The 18,500-nt window shown below is 34.5% G+C and overlaps 2 protein-coding genes and 1 long non-coding RNA gene across 15 annotated transcripts; 2 read left to right on the top strand and 1 right to left on the bottom strand.

The window, feature by feature from the left end:
• The first annotated feature begins 2,569 nt into the window (after positions 1-2,569).
• Positions 2,570-4,095, top strand: LOC145009334 (uncharacterized). Its single transcript, XR_013663839.1, has 2 exons — positions 2,570-3,011; positions 3,737-4,095. It is a non-coding gene; the product is annotated as an uncharacterized LOC145009334 (long non-coding RNA).
• LOC145009333 (NAD-dependent malic enzyme 59 kDa isoform, mitochondrial-like) lies at positions 4,043-9,522 on the bottom strand. Of its 2 annotated transcripts, XM_078968041.1 has the most exons (8): positions 9,065-9,522; positions 8,881-8,995; positions 8,135-8,282; positions 7,533-7,646; positions 7,344-7,409; positions 5,168-6,845; positions 4,549-4,598; positions 4,043-4,191 (listed from the first exon to the last, which is right to left on the bottom strand). In XM_078968041.1, exons 3-6 carry the CDS (start codon positions 8,261-8,263, stop codon positions 6,777-6,779), a joined length of 378 nt encoding a protein of 125 aa, XP_078824167.1. In that variant the 5' UTR covers positions 8,264-8,282; positions 8,881-8,995; positions 9,065-9,522; the 3' UTR covers positions 4,043-4,191; positions 4,549-4,598; positions 5,168-6,776. The 2 variants fall into 2 exon arrangements, with proteins under 2 accessions (XP_078824167.1, XP_078824166.1); XM_078968040.1 differs by lacking the exon at positions 4,549-4,598.
• A 1,097-nt stretch (positions 9,523-10,619) lies between these two features.
• Positions 10,620-14,668, top strand: LOC145011243 (P-loop NTPase domain-containing protein LPA1 homolog 1-like). 12 transcript variants are annotated; one of them, XM_078969919.1, is made up of 17 exons: positions 10,620-10,882; positions 10,989-11,038; positions 11,676-11,702; positions 11,899-12,105; positions 12,255-12,338; positions 12,425-12,498; positions 12,583-12,616; positions 12,760-12,818; positions 12,897-13,011; positions 13,086-13,123; positions 13,231-13,328; positions 13,428-13,483; positions 13,572-13,767; positions 13,844-13,938; positions 14,018-14,074; positions 14,156-14,296; positions 14,428-14,668. In XM_078969919.1, the coding sequence occupies exons 4-17, from the start codon at positions 11,926-11,928 to the stop codon at positions 14,503-14,505; spliced, it is 1,305 nt and encodes a 434-aa protein (XP_078826045.1). In that variant the 5' UTR covers positions 10,620-10,882; positions 10,989-11,038; positions 11,676-11,702; positions 11,899-11,925; the 3' UTR covers positions 14,506-14,668. The 12 variants fall into 12 exon arrangements, with proteins under 12 accessions (XP_078826045.1, XP_078826046.1, XP_078826042.1 ...); XM_078969920.1 differs by lacking the exon at positions 11,676-11,702 and adding an exon at positions 11,103-11,196; XM_078969916.1 differs by having other exon boundaries at positions 10,620-10,899.
• The last annotated feature ends 3,832 nt before the right edge of the window (positions 14,669-18,500 follow it).

Genomic DNA, 18,500 nt, shown 5'->3' with positions numbered 1-18,500 from the left:
TTTTTTGCCACTAGTAACCACTTACATATCAGAACAAATATGTCTACTCTTAGTGGTTTTGTAAATTATCAAAATTATTTTGGATATGAATTTATGCTTGCATCACTAAGTCTAATGGTTTCGTATTCTCATTGAATCAAAATTATTCTTAATTTGAATGTTAAACAGGGATCCCCGTTACCCCGTTGGGATACCCACAGACCCGATAGTGTTTGGTAAACAGGTACCCGTTGGTAATCAGGTCGGTGATGGAATCTATCTTCATATTCGGGGACATGACGGGATTACCAAAAACCGTCCCAAACCCGCCCCGTTGCCATCCCTACTTCTCAATCATGGAAGCAATAGAAAAAGGCTCATTCAACCCAATACCTTCGACATGCATGTCATGTAGGAGGACTTGTAGTTCTTGGACTTAGGACATAACCGTTTTTCCATCCACCATTTTATAGTCAAGAAATCGAGCAACCACAAATTTCTTTGTCCCAACATCTTCAATTTTATACTTTTTGTCCAATGAGTCCCATAGTTCTTTGGTTGTTTTTGTTACACAATACATATTATAAAGTGAATCAACAAGGCCATTAAGAACATAATTCCTACACAAGAAATCAGAATGTTTCCAAGCATCAATAACAGTTAAAGCTTGCACATCTCCTTCTCCTTCGGGCATCCGAGGAGCCTCTTCAGTTAAGAATCTAGCAAGATTCAATGTGGTAAGATAGAAGAGCATCTTCTGCTACCACCTTTTAAAGTTCAATCCATAGAACTTCTCAGGTTTCTCAACATGATTGACCGACATGGTCATCATTGGAGCTCCTTGAGCATTAGGAGTACCATTAAGCTTTGGTGGTTGGGAACCTTCACCGGTAGTCATGCTACAAAATGAAGCAAATGTAAAATTACTGTTAAGTATTGTCTATTTCCAGAAAACAGGTTCTGAACGGGTGTGAAATAAAATAAAGAATATGAAAACTGTTTTAGAAAACAGTAACAGATTATGGATGCAATATCCTTAAACAGTTATATACATGTAAACAGAAAAGCAGAAAAAAAACATAGAAAATATCTTAGAAAACGATTTCTGAAAACAGATTCTGCAAGTGTGAGGGAGGGGAAAAAATCGTTTTTATTAGCACTGTAAGATGAAACAGAAACAATTTTTTTTCCAAGTTCGTTTCGCACAAACGATTTGTTTTAAGACTGTTAAGAAAAGATAACCCAAAATTGTACGAAAAAACAAAAGCATAAAATTCTTGAGTGGCCCGTGTTTAACACAGTCTCCTTAAAACAAATTCGTGCTATATGGGTGTTTGTTTCCCAGGATACATCAGTAGAAAACAATTATTCTAGATTGCTCGAACCCTCACTTGGCCCGGATTATACCTTGGTTGCAGCAAGAGAGAAAAGATGAAACAGAAGCGTAAGAGAGGAAGATAGTGATTTTGTTTCATCCGGTGTCTGGAATCAGTCACATATGCATTGTATATATACTATCCAATTTAACCGATACAATTAAAACGAAATTGTAACTGTCACAATTAAATAAGAAAATTAATCAATAAATTAAAACCGAAATCTACGATTAATTGCTCTTAATTCGTTTTTATAACTGTTAACCAAAAGGTTAAAAAAAAGCTCCTTGAACTTTTCTGGTTGACCGGTGGTGCATTCGTGCCCGCAAGACGCGGGCTCGCACACAAGTTCAGTGGCCCGAAGCCAATTTGGCTCGCATTTACATCCCCCCTACGTGCGCGCGCAAGAGAGAGCATTGATTCTAATAAGTCTTACAAACGTAGCTAGTCTTTGTAGTTATAAACAAATTTCTTTTTCATTCTCCCACCAATGTGGGATGAGTTTTAAACCTACTTAACTCTTTTATTTTCTCTTAAATTGCTTTACTTTGATAAGTAATTTCTCATTCATGTTTAATCTGTTTTGGATGTGTGATATATCGAAACGTAGATATCACGGAGGAGAAGACAAATATATAATCAGTAATTCGTTTTGATTGTATTTAGAGTCCAAAACTTGTGCTCAAAAATGGAAAAAATCCATTTTTTGGAAATTAATTAAATTAATTTTCCAACAGGAGCCGGAAGCAGTGAGGAGGCTGACGACTGCGATGACGGGGAGGGAACACAGTTTTGACATATTGATGGATGTTTGTGTGTGCGCGTTGATGAGGAGAAAGGAGTGGAGGCGTGATTTTGAGGAAAAAAGAGAGCGAGAACTACTAAGGGCAGCCGCGTTTTTTTTTTTTTTTTTTTTTTTTTTCCAGATGTGGGGTGAAGTCTGGATGTATGATTTTGTAAGAGGCAATTAACAAATTCAAATATGTATCTTAAGAGGATACCAAACAAGCCATATCTTAATTTTTAAGAGGTTACCTCTTAATTTTTCAATTAAGAGGTAAACAAACATGACCTTAGTAATCTTGTATATCCATTAAATAATATCCTTAGTTATAATCTCGTTTTTATGAAACCATTAAATACCAATGAAAAACAAAAAATCTAACTTCTAATCTTTATATATATGGTGTCTTTATCATTCATGAAGCCTTTGAAAAAAACCTAATCACATAGACATCGTTTTATTTCTCTGCCAATCTCTTCAATCTTGACAAAATGTTCAATCGTCAACCACTTCACACTTCCATTGTCGCCTACAACAACCATCGTCTACACCCTCTTCCATCTTCTACTGTTCGTCGAAGTCATGTTCCTTCTTATCCTCATTGTCGACGCCAAATATTTGCATCTATCGAACATGCCCCTTTCTCAAATCAGATCAAAAGTGGTTTGGTGGATACTATGATTAAGTATCGTACAGTCGATCAAGCATACGCTTTGCGATCTTATTCTGGTATGACAAACACATACATACAGAGAGGTAGAGAACCAATTTCAAAATCAATTTCACTTCTACGTTCTTCATTTCACTATCATTCATCTCCAATGTTTTAAAGGAGGGTTTGATTCAAGGTTTCGATTGCACCCGATGTCTCGGTAAGGAATTCATAATCAAGTCATTTTTTTCATATTGATTTTTGTAGAAATTCATAATCAAAGTCGTTTTTTTTTACTTTAACATCTTGGTTGTGGATTTACTGTCATGGATTTCCAAGTAATTTGAAGAATTGGGAATATGTCGGCCCTTTCTTGTTGTATTTTGTCTTCTATTTGCTAGTTAAGTATCTGTGTTTTACTAATTGAAAAAAAAACCGACATTTTATCTATATGAATTTCATTGTTTTGTTTGATGGATTGTTGCTTTATATGTTATAGTTTTGTATCCAATTTGATAAAACCATATTGAGAGAACAATTTCATCAAAAGTTACTACAAAATTTACAACATGACATTAGGGTACTTCTTATATTATCATCTTTGATGTGAGAATTGTACTTGCAATTGAAACCAATCTGTGGGTGGGCTCTAATGTGCAGTAAAGGCATTGAATCACTAATCGATTATTAACTTAGTTGTTTTATTCTTTCTCATAAAACGACAAACATAGGATTTTTTTTTTATTACTATGGTAACTGCGTCCCCAATTGGTTTCATGTATTATTTTTATTTAAATCAAAATAATAAAATTTGTTTTTTTTACATTAATCATATTTTATAAGTTTTTTATATCTTCTAGAACAAAAATCTTTTGAATTTGATGGTCTGTTGTTATATGTGGACTTCTTTTTTCATGACAATTGATACAATATATGATGATTTAGGTAGTGCCTTTCAGTTGTTCGATGAAATGTCCAAGAGTCAGGTCCGCTAATCCATCTTGTCTTCATCGACTTATCCCTATCATTGAGCGACTCCATTGTAGGGGTGAGCATTGGAACAGGGTACCCGTTTTTGGAATTGGAACCACCACAGAACCACCGTTCCGGAACCGAAACCGCCTAGACGGTCCCGATTCCTAAAATCTAAGAGCCGCCTTAAGCGGTTCCGGTTCAAGTTCTCATTATCTTGGAACCGGTATCCGCTGGGTAACTGATTGTAGCACCGTAAAAATTTGAACAATTTTTCACTTTTGGAAACCATAAAATATCATTTGTAATCATAAATAAAAGCATTGTGTCAACATTGTATCAGTACAAAACCCAAGATCAAAATACATAAACTCCGGTGTGCGTGTGTACGAATCATGCCGGCGCCTTCCCGCGATCATCACTGGTACCTGAAACACATAACACATAACACTGTAAGCATAAATACTTAGTGAATTCCCCAAAATACCACTCTAACACATAATAGCCACTCGAGGCTGTAACTATGTTGACCCTCAGGTCTATGTGTCTCAGTGGGGCCCTCCAGCCCCAACTCTCTATGGGCCCCCTGGCCCTAACTTTGTGGACCCGAAAGTCCTAACTTTGTGGACCCGAAGGTCCTATCTTTGTAACTCTGAATCATGCATAACACATCACAATAAATCATAGCACATAAATAACATGCAATTACACTGGCATATAACTCTAAAATACTCTATCACATAACTCTGTTACCACACTACGTAAAGTATAGTGAGAAGACTCACCTCGGGTATCTCGGTAATCTCTGACTCGGTAATGCTGGTCTACCCTCCGCCTAATCATATAAAATAAATACCCTAATTATTATAACTCTCAAAGGCTAGACTATGTCCTCTTATGACACTCTCAGAAGAGTAAAATACCATTTTACCCCTCTCACAACTCAAGAGGCCCCACAATAGACCATACCCTAAAAGTCAACCCAAAAGTCAACTTTCCGGGTTACGCTGCGCGTACCAGATGTGTACGCTGCGCGTACCCGGCTGCATCTCAGGATCGGGGAACGCCACCCAGGGATTACGCCTGACGTACTCCCCGGCTTCAGCCCTTTAACTCTTTAGGTCTTAAACAATTAAGACTCACGTCCAAATTCTAGATCCGACCACATCTAAGCTTCTTAATCCATCCTTTAACTCTAAAAGGTTTATACTCAAGCATGACCTCAAACTAATCACTAAAGATGGAAGCTTTATGGCTCTAAATCACTAATAGCACTGAATGGGGAAAGATCTCGGACCATGGAGCACTTTACACTCATAAAGTCTCCACCTTTGGGGTTTTTAGCCATAGCAAAAGCACATGCAACAACAAATCAAAAGAAGAGGAAAGTTTTGAACTTTATACCTCTAAGTGTAGTCCCTTGCTCTGTAGATCTCAGATCCAAAATGGCACCTCAAGATTTAGCTTCCAAGAACTCCTTTCCTTCTTCTTCATTAAGTCACCAAAGCACAAAAAGCTCCAATCAACACTCTCACACACTAAGGACGATGGGGGCTCCCTTTTAGGGTTTCACTCACTGATATGGAGGTTGAGAAATGAGCCTTAGCACCCTTTAAAAAGTGCACAAGATGTATTAGGGTTTTGCACGTGGGCCGGGTACGCCCGACGTAACTCTTGGTACGCCCAACGTACCTTGGCGATTCGCGTCCAAACTAAGCACACGAGTACGCGCAACGTACCCCCTGGTACGCCCAGCGTACTCACATGCTAACTTTTCTCCACACAAGGGTTAATCATGACTAATGACAGAATAAGGGTAAAAGAAATGTACCTGAATCTCGGGTTGTACACCGACAGTTTCGATTTTTATAATGGGTACCCGGAACCGGTGGGTAACCGAAACCGGAACCGGCGGACACCCGGTCTTTTTAATAGTTTTTTAATAGTCTTATTTGATATATTTTTTCCAAAAATAAAAATTATATGCAAAAGTTAAATTACTAAAATACACTTGGCTAGGGTTTTATGACTTTGGTGTTTAGACTTTAGTAGTCGTTATATGTCTTGGCCGCCAACATTCACAAAGCACAATTCACAAACACACAAGATTTGACTGTCTTGTTCTCGTATTCTCCCTGCCACCTACTTCAATCGCAAACCATTCTCGCATCATCACTCCAGCTTGATTCGTTCTTACTTCAATCGCACACTTCAATCGACAACATGTTCAATTTAGTGTCCATAGTGCACGCCGACGACTCGTTTCTTTGAATCCGACATACCTGCGACGACTTCTCCGCCTCCACAACGACGACTTCTCCGGTCAGATTAATGATTCTTTTACTGATTATGAATGTCTATGTTGATTAACGATTCCTTTCGCTAGGAGATCCTTTCATTTACTCACTGATGACACGTATTAGGAGCAAGGATGTCCCCTCTCTAGATTCTTAATAAAAATTGTTTGCTATTAAAAAATGATGCGATCTGATTCACCACAACTGAGATATTCAGCGAGCGGTGAGTTCCAATCAACCCTTGGGACTAAATAGAGAATAGTCCAGTGAATCAATTAGCAAACTGATGAATCAAAAGAGAATAGAATAGGTCAACAATGATTAATTATAACTAGATGGAATTAGTTGCGCCTTTAGCACTGTGTTGCTTTTTTTCTTCTTCTTATTTCAAGCTGTAGCAAATGAGAAACCATATTATAATTTTTATGAAAGGATATTACAGATATGGAAGGGATGTTCATACCAGTTACATAGCAAGTAACACGTTATATTTAGAAAAGCAAGATAAAATAGAATATTCACTAAGAGTGTGTTTGGTTCACAGATTCTAAGGGAATTTGAGAGAATTGAAATTCGTGATTTTTTTTTCATTGTTCCTAAGATTGGATGGAAGGAATTTAATTTCATTATTCGTTTTTATTTTGCCAAATGACCAAAATACCCTCATTGCCCTTCAAAAACATTATACGAACAACGACTTCAGAAAGACAAACCATTCAAAGTGGGATTGTAATGGCGAAAATAGCAAGTTTAGTGGAATCGGAGTCTCGCATGACTCTAAGCACCTGAATATAGAATACAACAAAAACATGTACTCATGAGTGTATGCAACAAAAGTAAATTTAGAAGTTTCTTTTAAAATGAAAAAACAAATATTTATTTGCAATAAAATTATCTCATATTTAGGTAGTAGATATCTTAGGGAAATGTGTAAAAAAAAATTCTTTAAGGTTCAAGGGCAAATCAAAGAAAAAGCAATTATATTTAATCACTTAATATATATTTTTTTAATCAAGCGATGAAAGTTTCAAACATTTTTTTCAAATTAATTATTTTAACATGATAAAACGTAACATGTTAATTTGGAAAATTACCAATGAAACCTGATATATAACGTGACAAAATGGTTAATTTGGAAAAATATCTTTTTATTTTGTGGTTTGATGGGAAAAAATATAGCTTTAGTTGTTAAACCGCAAGATTTCCCAAAATATAATGGTATTTTCTGTAATTTAGCCTACGATTAATAAAAAAAATTATACTCAATAAAAAAAAATACATACATGGTCATTTGAAACACCTTCAACTCCAGATAAACCAAGAAGAACATAAGGTTTGATCTTTTTGACCTGAAAAAAACCATAAATTTGTCATCCTCATTTGTAAAGTATATAATTTTTTTTAAAGTGTTTCGTTTTCATATAATTAATTAAATAAACACAATTATTCCAAAATTTGATATATTAGTATACCACTTCAAGAAAATTAGATCCCTCATGGAATCCTAAACTTTGAAGCTGTCCAATATCTTTAGCAAATGACGCACCTGCTGAGTCAATACAACCTCTCTCCTTTGTGATCAAACCCTGCATCAAAAAAATAAAAAAATTAAGACTCGATATCCATAATAGCAACGTACTTACGTTTCTCCTTCTTATGTTCTATTCAAATTATTAATCGACTGAAAACAATAGAAAACAAATAAGATGGCAAGTTGGACGAGGACATTTTCATAAAAACATACATTCCACACTACACGAAAAGTAGAATGTTTCAACAAAAACATCAAAAAAAAAAAGAAACTATGTTCCAACATGAAGTAAATTTTTTTATTATAAATATATATTTAAAAACCCAGAAAACATAAACAAAAAACATTTTTTATAAAAAAAGGTGACACCTTTCCCATACATACCCTTTTTTTTTTTTTCACAAGATCCATTTTGTCTCATTTATCATTTGCATTGTTTTATTCTGGAAAAATAAGTCTTTAATTATCATTTTTTGGGAAAACTACAATTAATTCTTTGGATACTAGCGTCTATGGACATATCTAACTTTTTTAAAAGGATACCTGCCAAAATATAATTTTTTGTGTAGCGGATGGTGTGGGGACAACGTCTGGCCACATAGGGATGATGATATACGCAACAAATCTTTCATGTGCTCTGATTTTATTAGCAATCTTAAGAGCAGTCTCCATCGAATCAAATTATTAACACCTACAAAAGGAAAACAACAACAAATGTTAAAATATTAGTATGTTGACATGTAAAAAAACTTTATAACCCACATCTTTATAATTACTCCAATTATAGGATGCTCCAATAAAATAATAAAATACTGGTACTCAATATAGATGAAATGTTGGGCACGACGAATAGCCATGACATATGCAGAATGTATGCTCATATCAATAAGCACATTCTTCCCACAAAACAAATTTTGTTTACACAAATACATTTATAAGCATTTCATTAGTGTTTATTATATATATATATATATATATATATATATATATATATATATATATATATATATATATATATATATATATATATATATATATATATATATATATATATATATCATCACCTTGGTTGTAGCTTCTTTGGGATCTTTTGGGTTCTTTTTTTTTAGTATTTTTCTTTATAAAGTTACGTGAGCATTTTACTCCAAATAATCAACAAAAATCCTGAATGGAATAGTTAAAAATCGCATTAACTGGTTTCTTAAATGAGCAGTGCCAATGTCGTTGGTCTTTGGGGAATTTAAGCAAACATATGGTGAGCATAATATATAAAGTTTAAGAGAGTTCACCTCCTCAGACGTCTGAAAATCCTCTTCCAGCAAACGTTTCCTTTTCCAATTTCTCTTATGTGTTGCTTGTCTTTAGGACGAAAATCAACCAAATCAGAAAACGAAAAAGAGGATTCTGCAATCATAAATCGTAAATTAACATGTGAAACTAAAACATGAAATAAATTTTCACTAATTTGTTTACCCATCATCTTCACCGCCACCCAGTACCACCCCTAGCCCTCGATATCAACCACCGATCACCACCTCCATAAATCTTCAATATTCATCCCGGTTCACGCACACAAAGACCAAGAAACCCCACCACCATAGCCAATACCCTCAAAGTAGAAGAAAACATTACCTTCAACTCGTTCTAAATCAGCCACCAAGAAGGAACATTAGCAAAGAAAATCAGAAAAAAACTGAGGTGAACAATTACGGTGGCGCTCAATCAGATATTGTTGTTGTATGCCCTGATGAGGTATGAAACTACTATGACCACCCAATTGAAGGGTTTCGAGGGAGAGAGACGTTAGGAAGAGTGAATAAGAAAGAAAGAGGAAGTAAGGAAATGCGAAAGAAAGAGTATTGGAGGAGGAGGGCGGCGACGTGGAAATCAGAAACAATCAATAAAATAATGAAAGCCGATAAGAACGGAGGAGAAGAATGGGAAAAGGGAAGTATTATTGTGGTCTGAAATTGAAAATAAAAAGCTCTGTGGCAAAACTGGAAAGAGAAAGAAGTATACTGTAGACAAACATTTTAAACTTTTATGGTGTATATAATTGACTTACGAACTACACAGTGATTAATTATAATTGACTTACGAACTAGTTTTTAAAGTTTACATAAAATTATGTGGGTACCTAGAACCGGAACCAGTTCCAAGCGGTTCCGGGATCGGTTCCAAGATTTAAGGAATCGGTATAGGTGGTTCCGGTTTCGGTTCCGTTGTACTAAGAACCACCGGTTCCGGTTCCCATTAAATTGGCCCGGTACCCGGTTATACGCACCCCTACTCCATCGTATGTATTAGGGATTGATGTGAAACCAACAACATGACAATGGCATGATATTCTTACGAAATGAAATTATTATTCTATCAGAATGGATTAACAAAAATATTCTTTCAAAATATAGTAATGTTTTATTTACATTTCATTGTTTTTATTTGTAATTGGTAACCACTATTAATTGTATTATTTTCAGAATGAATGTAATTTATGTTCACAGTTGTATTATTTAAGAATGAATGTAATTACTGATTTTAAAATATTAAAATTTGTTTCATATAAAATCTATATTAATTAAAATTTATTAATTTTGATAATATATGTTTATACTATTCTAGCATAATAGATTTTTTTTAGAATGGTTGGATTAATATAATTATTATCAAGAAAAATTAGATTTTTAAAAGTTAATAGAATTTATTATTACCTAAAATCTGCAATTTTTATTTTTTTTTTAAATTTATGTTAATTGGTTAAAATACATTTGCAATGAATTTAGATGATATTTTTAATTCAATAACATGTATTAATCATTTTTTTAAAATAATTAATACATCCACCCTAAATAATTAGAATACAATAAGAGAAAGGTTTACGTGTTCTTACTATCTATTACTACTATCTATTACGGTGGATATCATAATCAAATTACGTGGATATAAGACATTCATTTTAAAATGTTATTTTCATAACTTTACATATAATTAATTTAAAAAATCTATGATTAAGGAACGGTTACCATTAATTGACCTTCAACTCTTTAAGCCCACCATCGCACTCTTCTTCTCTTCTTCATCTTCACATACCTCTGTGTGCCACCACCAAGTGCTAGCTTCAACTTCTTTACTGCAAATTATTATATATACCACCGTACGCTTCCATCACCGTTATTGATTTCTCTAATTTGAAAGACCGCTGCTCAACCAAACACTATTATTTTTGTCGTCGCCACCATTTCGGAACCCTAAATCGACACCATCGCCGATCGCCACTTCGATTTTGTTGCCGTAAACTGCTGATTGAAGTCCAGTATAGTGAAACCTTCTTTTTCCCTTTTTTTATGCTAAGAAAACTCTAATCGCCTTCTTTTTGTTTGAATTATCTTGCGGACAGATACACCAGACGATTATTCACCCTACTGTGACGTATCTAAATTATTACTGGTTTGTACCCTTTCACCTTAATTTCACTTGAATTTGAGTTAAATGAAGTCGTTCTTTGTTATAGGATTGAGTTTTGTGGGTTCAACATTCTTGTTCGAGATTTTGATCTAAGATCAACTTGAACATCTTGTAAAAAAATTGAGTCCATTATGTTAAAGGTATTAACTATTTTTTTTTTCTTGTTTTTCCTTTAATATTAAGGAGTTGTAGTGCAAATTGAGATTGTTCTTTGTTAATTTAGTTCAAAAGTTTAAGGCTTTATATTCGATTTTAATTATATGGTATTTTATGAATTATGGTAAAAAAATAGTGAATCGAGAATTATTGATTGGATTATAAAGTTGGATCTTCTAGAAAGTAGATTAATATTTAAGCTCTTACAAAGATTGAAAATTTTATGAAACATAGCATTTTTGTTCCTTAATCCTAATCTGAAGTTAAAAAAAACATAGGATGGATTCTCAAATATAAGTTATAATAGAGTTGGAAAATGTAATGTCAGTGCATCTTTTCTTTGGTTGTTTATCAATATTTGCTTTACACAGAAATATGAAATTTGTGATTATCATTATAATGTGTGTCTGTGATGCCAAATGTAAAAGGGCCTGTTTCACTTTTTTTTTTCTTTGCGTTTTAGGTGAGGGAAAGGAAAATGAGGGAAAAGGTGACTTTTAACTTTTAACTTTTTGAAAAAGTCAAAAGATGTTTGGGTAATAGAAAAGTTATTTTGAAAATGACTTTTTACTTGAGGAAAGTGAGAGGTTTCAAAAAGTCACGAAAACCTAACTTCTTATGACTTTATATAAAAGCTAACCAAAAATCATTTTGCTAATCCAAACACATTTTAAATATATTCTCAGCTGCAACTCTGAGCTTAAAACTAGACGATGAAGAAGGACAAATCAGTGTTAATTGCAAGCCCTAGCGGGACTACCGAAGCAAATTCATCTTTTTCAAACAGAGTATTCCTTCCAGAAGATGAAGAATCGGAGAAGCAACAAACTACTAATGACTTCCCTTTGCCAATCGCCACTCGTAATGGTTCCTCGAAATACGATTTCGTCAAGGTTTGTTGCTTCTCTAATCCTTAAGTTTCTTCCTACTTCTTGTTGTGATATATAACTGTAGCTAATTTTACATTAATTTATCTCCTTAGCTATGTATAGATAGATGTAAACGACTGCGTTGGTTATAGGTTTTGTTTCTTTGTTTTCAGGTGAAAGTATGGTTGGGTGATAATGCTGATCACTACTATGTCCTCTCTAGATTTTTGCTTAGCAGAATGTTGACTGTTACTAAGGTGTTTTCGTCCTTTCTTTGTTACTTATTCCTCGTATTATCATTCCAATAAAGTTTTAAGTTATACATCAATGTTTTTGTATTCAGATTCCTAATCATGTCGCTCTAAAAATTGCCCTTGAACTCAAGAAGCTGCTCATAGACAATAGTCTTCTGGACGTGTATGTCATCATATTACAATTTACATCCTCCAAATACTACCTTAACATATGTCTCTTTAAATCTCATATATTAGTTTTTTGCAGCTCTCAATCTGATCTGGAAGCTAATTTGTTTAAGGTATATATATATATATATATATATATATATATATATATATATATATATATATTCATGTTATTTCCATTTTAGCCATGTCTGAGTTTTTACAGTATTCCACTTTCAAATCAAAGGCATTACCATAATTATGACTCTGGTTGCAGCTCATGGAAAGGCGGGGCTATGGGCAAGAATATATAAATCGTTACAAGATGATGACAAGGTATTTCCCTTTTGTCCCCTTTTATAAATTCTTAATTTAGTAATTAAATCTTTTCTTCTGTATTTATACCTTTTGTAGATTTCACCATCAGCGAGTACCATTAGTTATTCTTGTATGTGGCACAGCATGTGTTGGAAAGTCAACAATTGCTACCCAACTTGGTCAAAGGCTAAACTTGCCAAATGTTTTACAGGTGAATCTTGATGTCCCTTTTTTTCTATATTTCAAATACATAAACGCATAAGTTCATTTTTCTTGATGTTACAGACGGATATGGTCTATGAATTGCTAAGAACATCAACAGAGTACGTAACATATCAACACTTATATATGACAACTTTATATATATATATTTTTTTCTTAATACAAACTACCATATAATATAGTAATATACCCCTTTGACTTTTCTCAGTGCACCTTTGACATCTTCACCTATTTGGGCACGAGACTTTAGCTCATCAGAGGAGCTAATTACTGAATTTTGCAGAGAATGTAGGATCGTTCGAAAAGGTAATGTACTTTTTGTTTAAACCAAATTGTTTTTTTTTTTTTTTTTTTTTTTTTTTTTTTTTTAAAAACATTAAAGGGTTTTCTTTTGTTTTGTTATAGGTTTGGCTGGTGATTTAAAGAAAGCAATGAAAGATGGGAAGCCGATCATCATCGAGGTAACAAAGAGTACATAAATATACATTTTTTTTATGGCAATTCATTCGTTCTCATGAAGATACAAATATTGACCTTTTGCCCTTGCAGGGGATACATGTGGATCCTAGTATATATTTAATGGACGAAGAGAACAAATCACCACATAAGGCTTCAAAAACAGATGAAAATGACTTAAAAGGCACAGAAAATAATGCTGAATTTTCCAAAACAGAAGCAATTGGTGAAGAGTTGGATAAAGTTTTGGATGGGGTCAAATCTGTTCATATTGTTGACCAAGCTGCTGGTAGTCAAACTTAGCTCTTAATTTTATTTGTTTATTTTTATTTTGTTACTTTCTAATTTCTTATTTGGCCATTCAGATGACAATAAGCCTATTCTAAGAAGAGAAAAATCCGGGGTCACTGAACCAGTAATAATTCCTATAGTCCTTAAGATGGCTGAATTTGATCATAAGGTAATGATCATAAATAATTCATATCATTATTTCTTTTTCTTTTTAATTGAAAATGTCACTTTGCTCTTATCATCTGCAGGCACTACTGGAAGAGTGGATATCTAGCAGAAAATTCAGTGATAAGTATCCAATCCAGGTGTCAAAATTTATTAAGATTTATTATTTATTGTTGATCTAGGAAAAAAAATATATTGATTTTTTTTTTGAATGTTTTCAGGAAAAAGATAAAGTGATTAACAACTTAAAAACCATCCAAGATTATCTGTGCTCATTCAAGTCACATGGATTAACAGTTGCTAATATATCTGCTACAACATTCCCACAAACTCTTGATTGGCTGCACAATCATCTCCTTCAGGTATAATAAAAATTGCCTAATTTCTATTTAAATTTAAAGTCAATAAGTCAAAGTAGTTTGAAATTAGCATGATAATATTTGTTAAGATTCTTTTATTTCCTGAACTTTTTATTTTATTTTATTTTTGTTAGTGTATTGAGCAAGGTATATCAACTCCTCCAAAGGAAGTAATAATCAGACAACAGGTGGAAGTTAAGAGTAAAGATTAATTAATATTTAGAAAAGTTGTTTGTTTTGTTTAGTGGAATGGAATGGACGATTCCTGCAATGGGTAGAATCTGATTCCTTTCATTCTGTATATTGACTTTTTTTTGTAAGTATAAAAATGTTTTGTAGCATTAACTTGGGTTGATTAGACTTTTTGATCGTGAACCTTGTTTTTCTATTATTATGCTCTAAACAAACCATTGTTGCATGCTTTCATTAGGATGGTAAAATGTTAATTCCAAAATAATTGTTGATTTAGATCTAGAAATACTTGTTTTATAAATTTTAATGCTTTCTTTGTATACCTGAAATGGTTTACTTAATACGTTGTTGATTTAAGAAAGGTTAATTCCAAAATAATTGTTGATTTAGATCTTGAAATAAGATATTTTCTTATTTTGAATTTCTTTTTATAATATCAAATTGATGATCACTTTTGTAATATATAAAAATGCGGACATCTAATCCATCCGAAAACGCCCCTCCCTCTAGTGGTTCTAGTTTGTGGAAAATATAGATCCAAAATCACTGAAAATTGGAAAGTTTTTAGTTGTTATAATCAACAAATTATTAAATTTCATTTCAGAATTTCAAGAAACGTAACTGTTGGCTTTAACTCATGTCTCTTTTTTCTTCTCATCAAGCTCTTCAATCCCCAGCTTAATCTTTGACTTGTCATTATATGTAGATGAAAAATCGTTTTAGTGGCAGAGATATTGATTAAAAAAAAAGTAAGTTACATTTTTGATCCCTGGGTTTTCCAATTTTCGTCTATATTTGTGTTTTTATAACGTTTTTGGTGTATGTTCCAAGAAAATGATTATATTTGGGACCAAAATTGCAAAAAACAACTCTACTCTGGATCCAAATTGTTACAAGAACTTCAAATGATGATCAAAATAACACAAGAAAACTTTTTGGGACCTAAGTTTCAAAGATCATCTAAACTCAAAGGACCAAAAAATGAAATTTACTCAGAATAAAAATCCACCAACCTAAATAATGTTCTTCTTGGACATTAGGTCATTTTACTCAACTTCTGCTATCTCAAACATGGCTATAAATTTCTTGTTCGCCCTCTTCTCAAGCTTTTAACAGACAAAGAAAATGGCTAAATAAAAGAAATAGCAACATACTTTTGTTTCTTTGTGTATTATAGCATCTTATGTTCATTTCTTTCTATTAGACTGTGCAAAATGGGCTATTGCAAGGCTCAACATATATCTCCAAGCTGACATCAGCAAGCACCGTGGCACCAACTTGGCATGCCAAGTTCGGTGGCCAAACTCGGTGAAGCTATACCGATGAGAGAATATGAGAGTGTATAGAGTGAATCATAAAGTATTTTCTGTGTATTAGATATTCTGAACATATACATTAATTTATACATGGAAAAAATGTAAACTGAAACCTAATTTAGCTCCTTATAATTAGGGAGTATATACACGTGAGTAACTATGCTAAGGACTAGGTATAGATGGACTCAGTCAAGTTATATACCCGTTATTACCCCCCTGCAAGCTCAAGTGGGGAATGAACTTGAAGCTTGTCCCGTAAGATAGCAGTGCGATCTTTGCTGAGTGGTTTAGTAAATATATTGGCTAGCTGGTCAAGGGATGAAACATGACTGATGTGAAGAGCTCGACTTTCAATTTGTTCTCGAACAAAGTGGAAATCAAGCGCAATGTGTTTAGATCGGGAGCTCATCACAAGATTTTTACACATGAATGTTGCACCGACATTGTCGCAAAAAATGATGGGAAATTGCGGGAGTTTAACATGAAGATCATGTAGTAGATGTTGTATCCAGAGTAATTCAGCAGTAGTGTAAGCTAATGCTCTGTACTCGGCTTCTGTACTGGGGCGAACAACAACCTTTTGTTTGCGAGACGTCCAGCTGATTAAGTTGGGACCATGAAATATGGTGAAACCATATTGAGAATGACTGTCATCCTTGTCTGAAATCCACCCCGAGTCTGAATACGCCAGGAGAGCGGAATTTTTGTGAGATTTGAAGTGAAGACAATGTTGGATTGTTCCATTTAGATAGCGCAAGATTCTTTTAACAACTTGCCAATGAAGATTGGGGGGAGCATGCATAAACTGGCAAACACGATTTACAACAAAAGCAATGTCGGGTCTAGTGAGAGTGGCATACTGCAAGGATCCGACTGTTTGTCTATTTAAACGGGGATCAGAAAATGGATCACCGGTTTGCGTAAGTAGAATGGATGGGTCTGCTGGGGTAGCGACTGGTTTGGCATCAAGCATCTGGGTACGTGTGAGAATCTCCCGAATGTATTGTTGTTGAGAAAGATGAAGTCCCTGTTTTGATTTTGTGATTTGAACACCAAGGAAATAAGTTAAGTTGCCAAGATCTTTTAAGGCAAAGGTGTGGTGAAGTTCCTGAACCAGCTTTTGAATAACTTGAGGACTAGCGCCTGTGATAATGAGATCATCTACATAAACCAAAACATAGATGGTAGCAACCGGAGAGTAATGTACAACTAACGATGTGTCAGAGTGACAAGCCCAAAAACCATGTTTAATGAGATGATGTTTGAGTTGATTGAACCAAGCTCTTGGAGCTTGTTTGAGTCCATAGAGAGCTTTGTAAAGTTTGCAAACTGCATGCGGGTGAGATGGATGTACAAATCCTTGTGGTTGTTCCATATAAACCTCCTCTATTAGTACACCATTTAGGAAGGCATTGTTAATATTCAACTGTCTAATTTGCCAGCCTTGAGAGAGTGCAATTGAAAGAACCAAACAAATTGTTGTGGGTTTGATAACAGGGCTGAAAGTCTCGAAGAAATCAACTCCTTCTTCTTAACTAAAACCCTTAGCCACAAGTCGTGCTTTGTAGCGTTCGATAGAGCCATCTGAGTGGTGTTTGATCCTGAAAATTCACTTACAACCAACAACATTAGCATTAGGTGGTTTGGAAACAAGTGTCCATGTGTGATTACGCATTAAGGCATCAAATTCATTTTTCATTGCATTTAACCAAAAGGGGTTGTTAATAGCTTGAGAAATATTTCGTTGTTTAGAGGTGGGAGGGGAGATGGTGGTTGTGACAAAGGTTTTTGGTTTGAGGAAATTTGTGCGAGCATGAGTAAGCATGTGGTGTTTGTTATTGACAACAGGGCGAAAAATGTGTGATGAGGTTTGTTTAGCTTGAGAGCTGATGGTAGGGCGTTGATGTGATGGACATGAGATAGAAGGCGAAGAGGAGCAAGGTGTGTTTGGAGATACGGAAACTGGTGGTGTAGTATTAGAGGTGGGTGAGGTTGGAGGGAGAGAGAGAGGGAGAGATAAGAGGAGAAGGTGATGATATAGTTGAGCTGGCTTGTTGGAGTATATTAGTAGAGGAGGGGGAGTTAGATTGTATTATGGGAGGAGAAGAGGGCGTGGATGGCGGTTGAGTGGCAAAAGGGAATACTTCCTCATTGAAGATCACATGACGGGAGATGTAAATTCGGGATGTAGAGCGATGAAGGGATAGATAACCTTTGTGGAATGTGCTGTAGCCTAGGAACACACAGGGTAGAGATCTAAAGTCGAGTTTGTGAGAGTTATATGGGCGAAGGAAGAGGTAACAAAGGCAAACAAAGGACCGAAGGAAGCCATAGTCAAGTTCCTTTTTATAGAGTTTAGAGTAGGGTGAGTGGTAATTAAGAGTTGGTGTGATTGTGCGATTATGGACATATGTGGCTGTTTTAAAGGCGTGTTCCAGTAGTCATGTGGTAGTGAAGAATGTGCAAGTGAGGACAAGCCCTTTTCAATGATAATTCGATTTCTGCGTTCAACGGATCCATTTTGCTCGGGTGTATATGGACATGCAATGTGATGGTGAATACCATGGTTGTGGAGGTAGGTGGAAACATTGCGGTATTCACCACCCTAGTCGGATTGAAAGCTTTGAATCTCAGAACCAAATTGAGTTTTGATCATTGTATGAAAATTAATAAATGTCTGTAACACCTGAGATTTGGTT

This window comes from Lactuca saligna, chromosome 8, assembly GCF_052625555.1.
Source record: "Lactuca saligna cultivar CGN05327 chromosome 8, ASM5262555v1, whole genome shotgun sequence".
NCBI classification, from domain to species: domain Eukaryota; kingdom Viridiplantae; phylum Streptophyta; class Magnoliopsida; order Asterales; family Asteraceae; genus Lactuca; species Lactuca saligna.
The sequence above is the reverse complement of the archived record's forward strand: the minus strand, read 5'-3'. Positions and strand labels throughout refer to the sequence as shown.

Excerpts from the sequence above, each read along its gene's own strand:
- LOC145009333 (XM_078968041.1), bottom strand. The coding sequence starts at position 8,263 with ATGGAGACTGCTCTTAAGATTGCTAATAAAATCAGAGCACATGAAAGA. Across the intron at positions 7,647-8,134 it reads AAAAAATTATATTTTGGCAG|GGTTTGATCACAAAGGAGAG; the intron begins GTATCCTTTTAA and ends TTTTTGATGCAG. Across the intron at positions 6,846-7,343 it reads AAGGTGTTTCAAATGACCAT|GTGCTTAGAGTCATGCGAGA; the intron begins GTATGTATTTTT and ends TTCTATATTCAG.
- LOC145011243 (XM_078969913.1), top strand. The coding sequence starts at position 11,926 with ATGAAGAAGGACAAATCAGTGTTAATTGCAAGCCCTAGCGGGACTACC. Across the intron at positions 12,617-12,759 it reads TGGAAGCTAATTTGTTTAAG|CTCATGGAAAGGCGGGGCTA; the intron begins GTATATATATAT and ends CTCTGGTTGCAG. Across the intron at positions 13,329-13,427 it reads ATGTAGGATCGTTCGAAAAG|GTTTGGCTGGTGATTTAAAG; the intron begins GTAATGTACTTT and ends GTTTTGTTATAG.